Source organism: Phocoena sinus, chromosome 3 (assembly GCF_008692025.1).
Source record: "Phocoena sinus isolate mPhoSin1 chromosome 3, mPhoSin1.pri, whole genome shotgun sequence".
Classification (NCBI taxonomy): Eukaryota; Metazoa; Chordata; class Mammalia; order Artiodactyla; family Phocoenidae; genus Phocoena; species Phocoena sinus.
Genome location: NC_045765.1, coordinates 2,110,183 through 2,121,887, shown reverse-complemented (window position 1 = coordinate 2,121,887; position 11,705 = coordinate 2,110,183). Strand labels below are relative to the sequence as shown.

At 51.8% G+C, this 11,705-nt stretch overlaps 1 protein-coding gene across 1 annotated transcript; it reads right to left on the bottom strand.

Annotated features, from left to right (window-relative positions):
• Positions 1-7,745: 7,745 nt before the first annotated feature.
• LOC116750714 (cytochrome b-c1 complex subunit 10) lies at positions 7,746-11,557 on the bottom strand. The gene is made up of 3 exons (XM_032625708.1): positions 11,428-11,557; positions 8,405-8,553; positions 7,746-7,905 (listed from the first exon to the last, which is right to left on the bottom strand). Exons 1-2 carry the CDS (start codon positions 11,475-11,477, stop codon positions 8,433-8,435), a joined length of 171 nt encoding a protein of 56 aa, XP_032481599.1. The 5' UTR covers positions 11,478-11,557; the 3' UTR covers positions 7,746-7,905; positions 8,405-8,432.
• Positions 11,558-11,705: the final 148 nt, after the last annotated feature.

Genomic DNA, 11,705 nt, shown 5'->3' with positions numbered 1-11,705 from the left:
AATCAGCGCGCGGCCTGAAGGTGGGGCCTACGGCGGCGCGCTGCTCGTCCGCTCCGCGCCTGCGCCCTGGCCCGCCCGCAAGTGGCTGGTGGCCCGTGCTTGCCGCTGCGCTGTCCGCCTTGGTCTCTCCCGCGCCTCCTCCGAGGCCTGTGTCCCGGGATACCCGTCCAGTGCCGGACCGCCATCCCGCCGCCTCCCTGGTCTCGTCACTGGCATCCGCGTTTAGGGTCATTGTCGGTGACCACCCACCTCCACACCCCAAGGCCCACCCGACGCTTTGATGACATCTCAGAATCCGGCCCCCTCTTCCTGCCTCCTCCTTAGTCCAGCCGCTTTCTGTCTCCTGGGGCTCCAGGCCCTTACTTGGGAATCTCCCGCCCCACCTTGTGTCCCCTCTCCCTCCCCCAGGCCCTCTCCTGCCTGCCCTGCTCCCCCAGGGCAGAGCCTGGCTGGCCCAGGTCAAGTACTTAAGAAAAGACTGCTGAGTGAGTGGCCTTAGCTGTGGGCAGTGCCAGGTGCGGCCTGGGCCTCCCGACGGGCCTGTCCTGACGTCGGGTCCCTGAGGGAAGGGGGAGGCTGCGGGTGGGAAGGCCCTGGGCTCCCCCGAGGGCAACAGGCCTGGGCCGCGCACCTGGAGCTCCCTGCAGGTGTCTTCGCAGCCTTGGGGCCCCCCAGGTCCCTGCTCTAGTTGGAGGCGGGGCTTGGGCGGGACACCGAAGACCATGGCCCGCAGGTGTCACTTGTTTATTTATATTAAGTTCCCGGGTAAGTGCAACTTCTCAATTCCTTAACGTCCCTTTCCCTCCTGGGTTCCACAAGGGGTAGCTGGGCTGCTCTCCCAAAGGGCATAGTGGCCGGGAGGCACCCTGATCGGCGAGCGGTCACCCCGTTACAAAGCTGGTTCGGGGCACTGTATGCCTGTGTGCAGGTCAGGCCCAAACCCAGTGCACCAGGACCTGGCCTTCCACAGAGGGCAGTACTGGTCGCTGTTGTGTTTTCTCCCAGTGTGTGCGACATCGTTTTAATTTAAAAATCAAAGTTGCAAAGATAGACGCGTGCATTGTAATCAGTGAAAGCACGTGAAGACTCTTAAAGGAAAAAGTTGTCAGCCTTCCTGTGACAGGAGACCCCAGCACCACCCCAGCCCTGCTTTTACTTCTCTTGGGTGCACACCCAGAGCTGGAATCACTGGATCACGTGGCGATCCTACATTTTAATTTTTTGTTTTTGTTCATTTTTTGAGAAGGGCAAAACATTAATATATTTTTTGTAACTTTTATACAGTTTTCAAAGTGTGCTTTCCATTTACAGTTATTACCAAATATTGGCAATATTGCTCATGTCCTACAGTACATCCCTGAGCCAGTCTTACACCCAACAGTTTGTACCTCCCACCCCCGACCCCTATCTTGCCCCTCTCCCCCTCCACCGGTAACCACTAGTTTGTTCTCTATATCTGTGAGTCTGCTTCTTTTTTGTTGCTGTATTTTTTAGATTCCATAGTGACCAGGATCATACAGTATTTATCTTTGTCTGACTTATTTCACTTAGTGTAATACCTTCCAAATCCCTCCATGTTGATGCAAATGGAAAAATTTCCTTTTTTATAGGTAATATTCTATTATATGTATGTACCACGTCTTTATCCATTCATCTGTTACTGGACACTTAGGTTGCTTCCGTGTCTTTGCTATTGTAAATAGTGCTGCTCTGAACACTGGGGTGCATGTATCTTTTTGAATTAGTGTTTTTGTTTCTTTTGGATATATACCCAGGAGTGGAATTGCTGGGTCATATGGTACTTCTATTTTTAGTTTTTGCAGAAACGTCCTTATCGTTCTCCATAGTGGCTGCACCAACTTACAGTCCCACCAACAGTGTAGGAGGGTTCCCTTTTCTCCACAACATTCTCACCAACAATTTTATTTGTAGACTTTTAGATAATAGTCATTTTGACAGGTGTGAGGTGATACCTTATTGTGATTCTGATTGACATTTTTCTGGTGATTAGTGATGCTGAGCATCTTTTCATATGCCTGTTGCCCTGTGTTTAATTTTTTGAGGAACTGCCAGACTGTTGTCCACTGTGGCTGCCCCATTTCCCATTCCCACTAGCAGCGAACAAAGGCTCTGATTTCTCCACATCCTCCATTGTTATTTCCTGGGTTTTGACAGTCGTATACCCATGGACATGTGGTGTTGGATTTGACCTCATGGTTGGATGATGGAAATGCAACGCCTCCACCTCAAGAATCAGCCCCGCCGGTCTCACTTGCTTCTCAGGGAATCTGAACCCCTCGGGTCCAGGCTGACCCCAGAGCATAGACAGTGGGTCTCTGGGAGTTACTTGGCCCGAGCCAAGGACTGTCCTCAAGGGACTGGTCCAGAGGCCTGACCGGGAGGGTGGCCGTGACCCAGGGTGCTGGCGGCAGACGCAGAGATGAGAGGCCAGGAGGCCTGAATGGGAGGGACGGGGGCTGCCCAGCTCCTCTCCCGTTGGGCTGGGCGCTGCTCCTTTGAAATAAACTCTTTGCCCAGGCCTGCTGGCCCGGTCCCCAAGCAGACGCCTTCTCCTGCCTGTCTCCACAAGGTGAAAGATAGAAATTAAACCAGGAGGGGCCATGTGAGGACCTTGAAAAGACTTTCGGAGGCAGGGTCTCTCTGCCCTGCAACTGCTGCTATCGGGGCCAGTGCATTCTCTGTGGGGTCATCCTGGGCACTGCGGGGTGTGGAGCAGCATCCCTGGCCCCGCCCACTCATGCCAGGAGACCCCCCCCCCCCAGTCGTGACAACCACAGCTGTCCCCAGCCAAGCATTCCTGCAAGCTAATATGAGGCATTCATGGCACTTACCTTGGGCAGAAAATTTAGTGGGCGCCAAAAACTTCAAGATTAATGGCAGTTAATGCAATATTTTAACAATCCGAAATGAATGCAAACAATCCATGATGAACAAAATGTCAAAAAATTTTTAAATTTTATTGAAGTATAGTTGATTTACAATGTTGTGTTTAATTTCCGCTACACAGCAAAGTGACTCAGTCATACATACATATTTTTTTCATATTCTTTTCCATTATGGTTTATCACAGGATATTGAATGTATTTCCCTGTGCTATATAGTAGGAACTTGCTATTTATCCATTCTATATATAATAGTTTGCATCTGCTAATCCCAAACTCCCACTCCATCCCTCCCCACCCTTGGCAATCACAAGTTTTTTCCTCTGTGTCTGTTTTTCTTTTGTAGATATGTTCATTTGTGTTGTATTTTAGATTCCACATATAAGTGGTATCATATGGTATTTTTCTTTCTCTTTCTGACTTACGTAGTATGACAGTCTCTAGTTGCATCCCTGTTGGCTTCAAATGGCATTATTCTTTTTGATGGCTGAGTAGTATTCCATTGTATATGTACCACAATTTCTTTATCCATTCATCTGTCGATGGACATTTATGTTGCTTCCATGTCTTGGCAATTGTATATAATGCTGCTATGAACATTGGGGTGCCTGTAACTTTTCAAATGATAGTTTTGTCTGGTATATGCCCAGGAGTGGGATTGCTGGATCATATGACAATTCTATTTTTTGTTTTTGTTTGGCCACACCATGCGGCTTGTGGGATCTTAGGTCCCCGACCAGGGATTGAACCGGGGCCCTCGGCAGTAAAAGCACGGAGTCCTAACCAGTGGACTGCCAGGAAGGTCCCTATTTTTAGTTTTTTAAGGAATCTCCATACTGTTCTCCATAGTGGCTGCACCAATTTACATTCACACCAACAGTGTAGGAGGGTTCCCTTTTCTCCACACCCTCTCCAGCATTTATTATTTGTAGACTTTTTAATGATGGCCATTCTGACTGGTGTGAGGTGGTAACTCACTGTGGTTTTGATTTTCATTTCTCTAATAATTAGCGATGTTAAGCATCTTTTCGTGTGCCTATTGGCCATCTTTGGAGAAATATCTATTTAGGTCTTCTGCCCATTTTTCGATTGGATTTTTTTTTGTTGTTATTGAATTGTAGGAGCTATTTGTATACAAAATGTAAAAAATTTAAATACAGATTGAACAGTACTGTGCTATTTTAAAGTGAGACAAAATGAGGAAGATATGCCCTTTATACATTTTTAAAGCAATATTTACTGAACACCAACCTAGTACAAGACATTGTAGGAAGATATTTTATTTATTTAGTTATTTTTTAATTTAATTTAATTTTAATTTATCTTATTTTTTGGCTGCTCAGCGTAGCATGTGGGATCTTAGTTCCCCGACCAGGGATCGAACCCACACCCCCTGCATTGGAAGCACAGTCTTAACCACTGGACCACCAGGGAAGTCCCCCTTTATACAATATGTTTTTATGTAGTTTTTTTTTTTAATAAGTTTATTTATTTTTGGCTGCGTTGGGTCTTTGTTGCTTCGTGCGGGCTTTCTCTAGTTGCAGTGAGCAGGGGCTACTCTTTGTTGCGGTGCGTGGGCTTCTCATTGCGGTGGCTTCTCTTGTTGCAGAGCACGGGCTCTAGGCACGCAGGCTTCAGTAGTTGTGGCTCGCGGGCTCTAGAGCACAGGCTCAGTAGTTGTGGCGCATGGGCTTAGTTGCTCCGCGGCACGTGGGATCTTCCCTGGCCAGGGCTCGAACCTGTGTCCCCTGCATTGGCAGGTGGATTCTTAAGCACTGCGCCACCAGGGAAGTCCTTTGTGTAGTTTTTGATGGTTAACTTTCCCCTCCCTGAACACTGATGTGGTTGAAAAAGTATTGAAATGTTGAAAAGGAGTTGTATGAAAACTCACAGAAGTTTAAGCCTAAATATTGTACTTAATCTGAACCTGAAGTTATTAAAATTTTACTTTTGGCTTTCACAGAAGCAAACTGAGATATTTTCATTAAAACCATTAGCCATTACAAAAATACATGAAAACTCGTGTATAGGGGCTCACATTTCCATTTGTTTCAGGTTTTGATGGGGGGCTGTGGGACTCCACATCTGCATGAGTTAGACATTTTTTTTTTTTTTATTGAGTAACTTATCTCAGAATCGTCACTTATAGGTATTTAAGTGGCATCTATTCATTTATGTCTGAAATAACATCACTCCACAGATATTGTTTTAGTGGCAAATGACAGGAAATGAATGTCCTTTGCTAATAGACTGGTTAGTAAATGTTGCTACCAGGCAGCCGTTTAAAAACTGAGGATGCTGTGGTTTTTTTTTTAATTGAATTGTAGATTTATAATGTGTTAGTTTCAGGTGTACAGCAAAGTGATTCAGTTATACACATGTATGTATATTTTTTTCATATTTTTTCATTATGGTTTATTATATTGACTGTAGTTCCCTGTGCTAGAGTAGGTTCTTGTTGTTTATCTATTTCATTTATAGCAATGTATGTTAATCCCAAACTCCTAACTTATCCCTCCCTTCCCCCCTTTCCCCTTTGGTAACCCTAAGTTTGTTTTCTGTCTGTGAGCCTATTTGTTTTGTAAATAAGTTCATTTGTATCATCTTTTTAGATTCCACATATAGGTGATATCATATGATATTTGTCTTTGTCTGGCTTACATCACTTAGTATGATAATCTCTAGGTTCATCCATGTTGCTGCAAATGGCAATACTTCATCCTTTTTTTATGGCTGAGTAATAGTCCACTGTGTACATGCACCACATTATCCATTCCTCTGTCAATGGGCATTTAGGTTGCTTCCATGCCTTGGCTATTGTAACTAGTGCTGCTATGAACATTGGGGTCCATGTATCTTTTTTTTTCTTTTAATAAGTGTATTTATTTATTTTTGGCTGCATCGGGTCTTTGTTGCTGCGCGCGGGCTTTCTCTAGTTGCAGGAAGTGGGGGCTACTCTGTTGCGGTGCACGGGCTTCTCATTGCAGTGGCTTCTCGTTGCGGAGCACAGGCTCTAGGCACGCGGGCTTCAGTAGTTGTGGCGCACGGGCTCTAGAGCGCAGGCTCAGTAGTTGTGGCTTGTGGGCTCTAGAGCGCAGGCTCAGTAGTCGTGGCGCACGGGCTTAGTTGCTTCGCGACATGTGGGATCTTCCCGGACCAGGGCTCAAACCCGTGTCCCCTGCATTGGCAGGCGGATTCTTAACCACTGTGCCACCAGGGAAGCCCTCCATGTATCTTTTTGAATTAGTTTTCATCTTTTCCAGATATATGCCTAAGAGTGGAATCACTGTATCATATGGTAATTCTATTTTTAGTTTTTAAAGGAACCTCCAAACTGTTCTCCATAGTGTCTGCACCAGTTTACATTCCTACCAATTGGTATAGTGTTAGGAGGGTTCCCTTTTCTCCACACCCTCTCCAGCATTTGTTTGCAGACTTTTTAAAAATATTTATTTGGCTGCTTTGGGTCTTAGTTGTGGCACGCAGGATCTTTCGTTGCAGGCTTCTGGTTGGGGCACACAGGCTTAGTTGTCCCACAGCATGTGGGATCTTAGTTCCCCGAACTAAGATCGAACCTGCAACCCCTGCACTGCAAGGTGGATTCTTAACCACTGGACCACCAGGGAAATCCCTTATTTGTAGACTTTTTCATGATGCTTTGTGCTTTCCAAAGTGGCATGGCTTCCAGGAAATAAGCCATAGGTGTAAAATGTTTGTGCAGAAAAGTGTGTAGAACATGCCACTACTTGTGTTAAAATATACAAAGCTGCTGTGGACTGAAAGTGTCTCCCTGAAATGTATATGCTGACACCCTAACCCCCAGTGTGGCTGTATGTGGAGATGCCCCCCCCCCGAAACAATTAAGGTTAAATGAGGTCAGAAGGGTGTGGCCCTGGTCCCCTAGAATTAGCATGTCCTCAGAGTCCCTGGAGAGATCACTTGCTCACATCAAGGAGAGGCCACGTGAGGATGCAGTGAGAAGGGGGCTGTCTGCAGGCCAGGAGGCGGGCCCTCGCCAGGAACCAACCCTGCCAGAACTGAGCTCAGACTTCCAGCCTCCAGAACTGTGAGACGTTCATTCTGTAGCTTAAGCTGCCTGGCCTGTGTTTTGTTGTGGAAGCCCAAACAGACTAATAAAATAGCTCTTCTTCACAAATAGAACGTTTCTAGAATTTTCCAGAACTTGGCAGGAGTTGGAGGGAACTGCCTGTATGCAGTATATCCTCGTGTACCCGCTCATTTTTGTATCCCCGGTGATGGTTTAACACGTCTACAGGTTCTGATGTTCCTCCTTCAAGGCACAGAGCCTAATTCTCCTCCCGAATAAGGTGTGGAGCAGGAGATGGCCTGAGAGTCCTGAGTAGGTCATAAAAGGCACAGAGGCTCTTCCCTGCCTGCTCTCGGGCCGCTGTGTAGTAGAGAGGCTCAAGCAGCGTCTGGGAGGCCCACGTGGGGAGGAGCCACGTGAGGGGGCCTCCTGGAAGCCCCGACTCCCCACCCCACCCTGGTGCCACCCTTCATCATGCAGCCAATGCCACTACTGCAACCTCATGAGGGACCCTCAGCCAAGAACCCCCCAGACAGATCACTCCCAAATTCTCACTGAGAGATAATGAATGTGTGTCTTGAGCCCCTAGGTCAAGGGTAACTTTTTAAGGCAGCGATCGATAAAAACCCCGTGCAGATATTATCCACTAAACATCTGAAGTAATCAAACCATGTCTGCCAGCCGCTGGGAAACTGCAGATTTGCAGTTTTGGAGTTGAAAGGCTCCCCGGGTCATCTGGGCCCCTGGGCCTGCAGTCAACATAACCAAGCCCCAGCATGAGCACATGCAGGCCAGCAGGTTTCAGGGTGAGGTTTAATGCCATGTGTGTTCACACACCAAGGTTATTTCCACCAGCGTCGGAAACCTAACTCGCGCCGTGTATTTCCTCGAGGTCAATCCCAAGAGCCTGGGCCGTTCCAGATGCAGATGGAAGGGGGCAGCACCACCAGACACCTGGAGGGGGAATGAAGCAGGGTGAGCAGCAGAGGCTGAGCGCCCAGTAAGAGCACTGACGCCGCCGACAGGCTCTAACACCAGATCTGGCTGTGCCACTTAGGAGTCTGTGAAATGGGGATGCGCGTGCACTCTGGGCTGTCAGGTGGGCAGCACAGCGCCGGGCTCGTCAGTGCTCACAGCAGCCCGCCCAGGGAGGCCAGCCTCCACTTTCCTGTCTGTAAAATGGGGCATCCCTCCGCCCCACCCAGGGTGCAGGCTCAGCCTCCAGGACTGAGCCCCGAGGGGCAGCACCCACTCCCCAGCCCCACAAACCGAGGCTGCTGGCTGGCAGCTCTGCGCCACCAGGCAGGAGGCTAGTGCAGGGCTCCGCCCTCAGGCAGGGTTCTCCAGGTGTGCCCCCAACACCTGCCGGCCCAGCCCTGGACCTGCGGGGAACACTGCTCCTCTGCTGCTCAGGAATCCCGGGCTACACCAGCCGACAGCTGCTGAAACTTACCGGAGGGGTCCGAGGGTGATGGGTTTAATTAATCGTCCTTCTTGAACTTGCCATTGATGTAGGGCACCCAGTCCAGAATCAGCCGCCAGTCAGTGGCCCACACCAGCCCCATGGCTCCCACGGTGCCCCACATGCCCACTGTGGGTAACCTGCAAGAACGGGGGTCAGGCCTCACCCTCCCGGTAGCATGGCCGGATCCCCCCCCATCCCAAGCTGCCATTTATCAGGTGCCCACACCACCCCCACGCACCTGGCCCTGCCCAGCTTTGTGGACACATCCTGCTGATGACCCCGAGGGCAGGCACCAGGCAGGTGACCCTAAGGCAACTCCATTCCCATCTGCTTTCATATTAGGATATGCATGAGGGGTTTTTTTTGTTTGTTTTTTTAGTAAATTTATTTATTTATTTTTGGCTGCACTGGGTCTTCGTTGCTGCACACGGGCTTCTCATTGCGGTGGCTTCTCGTTGCGGAGCACGGGCTGTGAGCGTGCGGGCTTCAGCAGTTGTATCACGTGGGCTCAGTAGTTGTGGCTCGCGGGCTCTAGAGCGCAGGCCCAGTAGTTGTGGCACACGGGCTTTGTTGCTCCGTGGCATGTGGGATCTTCCCGGACCAGGGCTCGAACCTGTGGTACCCTGCACTGGGAGGCAGACTCTTAACCACTGCGCCACCAGGGAAGTCCCTGATTAAGGTTTTATTTGAGGAATTCCACTAAAAAAAAAAAAAAAAAAAAGCCCAAGCTTGTAAAGCATAAGGATATCTAAACTTTGCAGGTAGGCACGTTAATGTGGTTTGCAGCAGCTCGATCCCTGAGACAGCCGATGGACTGAGGGAGGTGTGAGTTATCAGGGTCCCTGTCTCACAAATGAGACCAAGGCACAGAGAGGGCAAGCCATGCCCCCGAGACACACAGCCCACCGGGTGCAGAGCCGAGGCAGGGACTCCAAGACCACCACACTCCACATTTACGTCCATTGATGGGCAGGGTCCAGGAAGGCCCCAACAGTCCCACCTCCTGGTGTTCACACCCCTGTACAGCCCCTCCCCTTGAGGTCGGCAGGATCCAGCCACTCGCCTCTGATGAATCAAATATGAGAGATGATGGGCTGTCACTTCTTTCGTTTTGGTTTGGTTTTCTTTGGCCGCACCACACGGCTTACGGGATCTTAGTTACCCGACCAGGGATTGAACCCAGGCCCCGGAAGTGAAGGCGCCGAGTCCTAACCACTGGACCACGAGGGAATGTCACTTCTGAGATGGACTTTTAGAGACTGGCTCCGTCAGGGCATGCTCGTTTGCTCTTACCCTCTCTGCGGGGAGCCAGCTGCTAGTTTGTGAGCTGCCCTGTAGAGGGGCCCCTGTGGCAGAGGATTGAGGGTGGCCCCCTGCTGCAACCACAGGTGTGACCTGGAAACACATCCTCCAGTAAAGCCTTCAGATGAGACACTGAGCAGGGGACTCAGCTGTGTTCCAATTCCTGACCCATAGTAACTGATAATGAATGTCTGCAAAGCTGCTGCATTTGGTGGGCTCTTTGTTATGCAGCGACAGAGAACTCTCACAGGTTCCATCGCTGGTCTGTGCAGGGGCAGAATTTGTGCATGGGTGCCCACTTCACCGGATCGCCATAACCTATGGGCCTGGGGTGTTGGGGTGGAGAGATGGAAGCAGCAACACCCTCTCCCCAACCTGCCTCACCAACGACACCCCCTGCTCCCTGGGGAGACCCTGGGGAGAGGCCCGTACAACTCAACTTTGCGCCTTGGTGGGGTCCCGGGTTATTGCTGCTTTTGGAACAGGCTCTGGGGCAGGTGTCACGAACAGAGAGGGAATCTTTCCTCTCACTGCCCAACAGCTTTGAGGGGTGTTGAGGTCAGAGGAGCCTGCCCTCAGGGAGGCCTCCACCGCCCGCCCCCCCCCCCCCCCGCCCCGCCCCGCCCCGCAATCATCCTGGCCACTCCCCTTGGGGCCCGGTGGAGCTCACAGAGAGGGAGGTGGCCACACACCTGACCTCCACGGGGCACCGAAGGTGATGATGCTGCTGACAGTCCCTCGTGGGACTTCGTTACACCTTCACCACCTCTCCTCCCCCTCCTCACAGGAAGACGCCCGGAGGAGCTGAGTGCAGAGTACCCAGCTGGTGAGCGCGGATGCTCCGAGACTGAAACCCCACAACTCCACAGTGTCTCCTGGGGGAGAGTCCCGCTTCCTGGCCTCAGGAAGCCAGTGTGGGTGGGACAGGACTGCACCCACCCCCTTTATTACTTTACATCAACCCCATGCCATGGATCACATCGGTTTAATTTTTTTCTGGTCCACGACCTAGAGCGTCAGCAAGGAAAGTTCCGTTTATCGCTGTGTCTCCGGCACCCGGCTCAGTGGTAGGTGCGAGCACACATCAGTTGCTCAGTGGGTGCTGCTGCCGACTGAACGAAACCCTGGATGAGGGGGTCGCTGCTCTGACCACGCGCAGATGGGGACGGACCGACAGCGCCCGGAGGCTCGAGCCGCCCGCGGTAGGGGCTGCAGGGGCCGCTGGCGGTCCCACCCGACGCCAGGGACGGACTTTCGTCCTGAGCCTGGGTCGCCCCAGCTGTAAAGCGCCACTGTCACTGTCCACCCGAAGGTCCCTGCCGGGGCTCAGGGACACGACTGCGGAGTACAGGCCCGCTGTTTCTCAGCGCCTCACGTCGTGTGCTCCCCAATCCCGGCTGCCACGTGGGGTCACCCCCATCCCACCCGCCTCCCACGGGGGTCAGTCAAGGACAGGCGCAGCCCTCGGCTTCACAACAACGTCAAACAAAAGCAAAGCCAGGAGCGCACAGGGTCAGTTTCCAGCCCCAGGAGCTGAGCCGGGGATGCTGGGCGCGGTCTGGGTGGGCACCATCGCGGCCCCCAGGCAAAGCGCCTCAGGATCGGGGGCCAGCCACTCGCGGGGCAGACCGCGCCGCCGCTCTGTGCCTCAGTTTCCCCATTTGGGACCTGGGAGGACAAGGGGTCCGGGGCGGTAGACGCATCCTCACCAGTTTCTGGCCAGCTGGCGGTAGCGCGGGCCCACGAACCGTTCCAACATAGCGGCGCCGTCTCAGCTCAGGGTGACCCTGGCCCCGGCGGCTCGGGCGCACTGCGCAGGCGCGGCCCCCTCAGCGCGCAGGCCCGCAGGGAGGCCCCGCCCCGCCGTGCCCGGCCCAGCCCAGCCCAGGCGGGCTGACCGCGCGAGATCCGGGGACCGCCGCCGCTGCGCGCGCAGACTCGGAAAATATTTGCACTCACTTCCGGGGAGGGTCTGAAGAACGCAGAC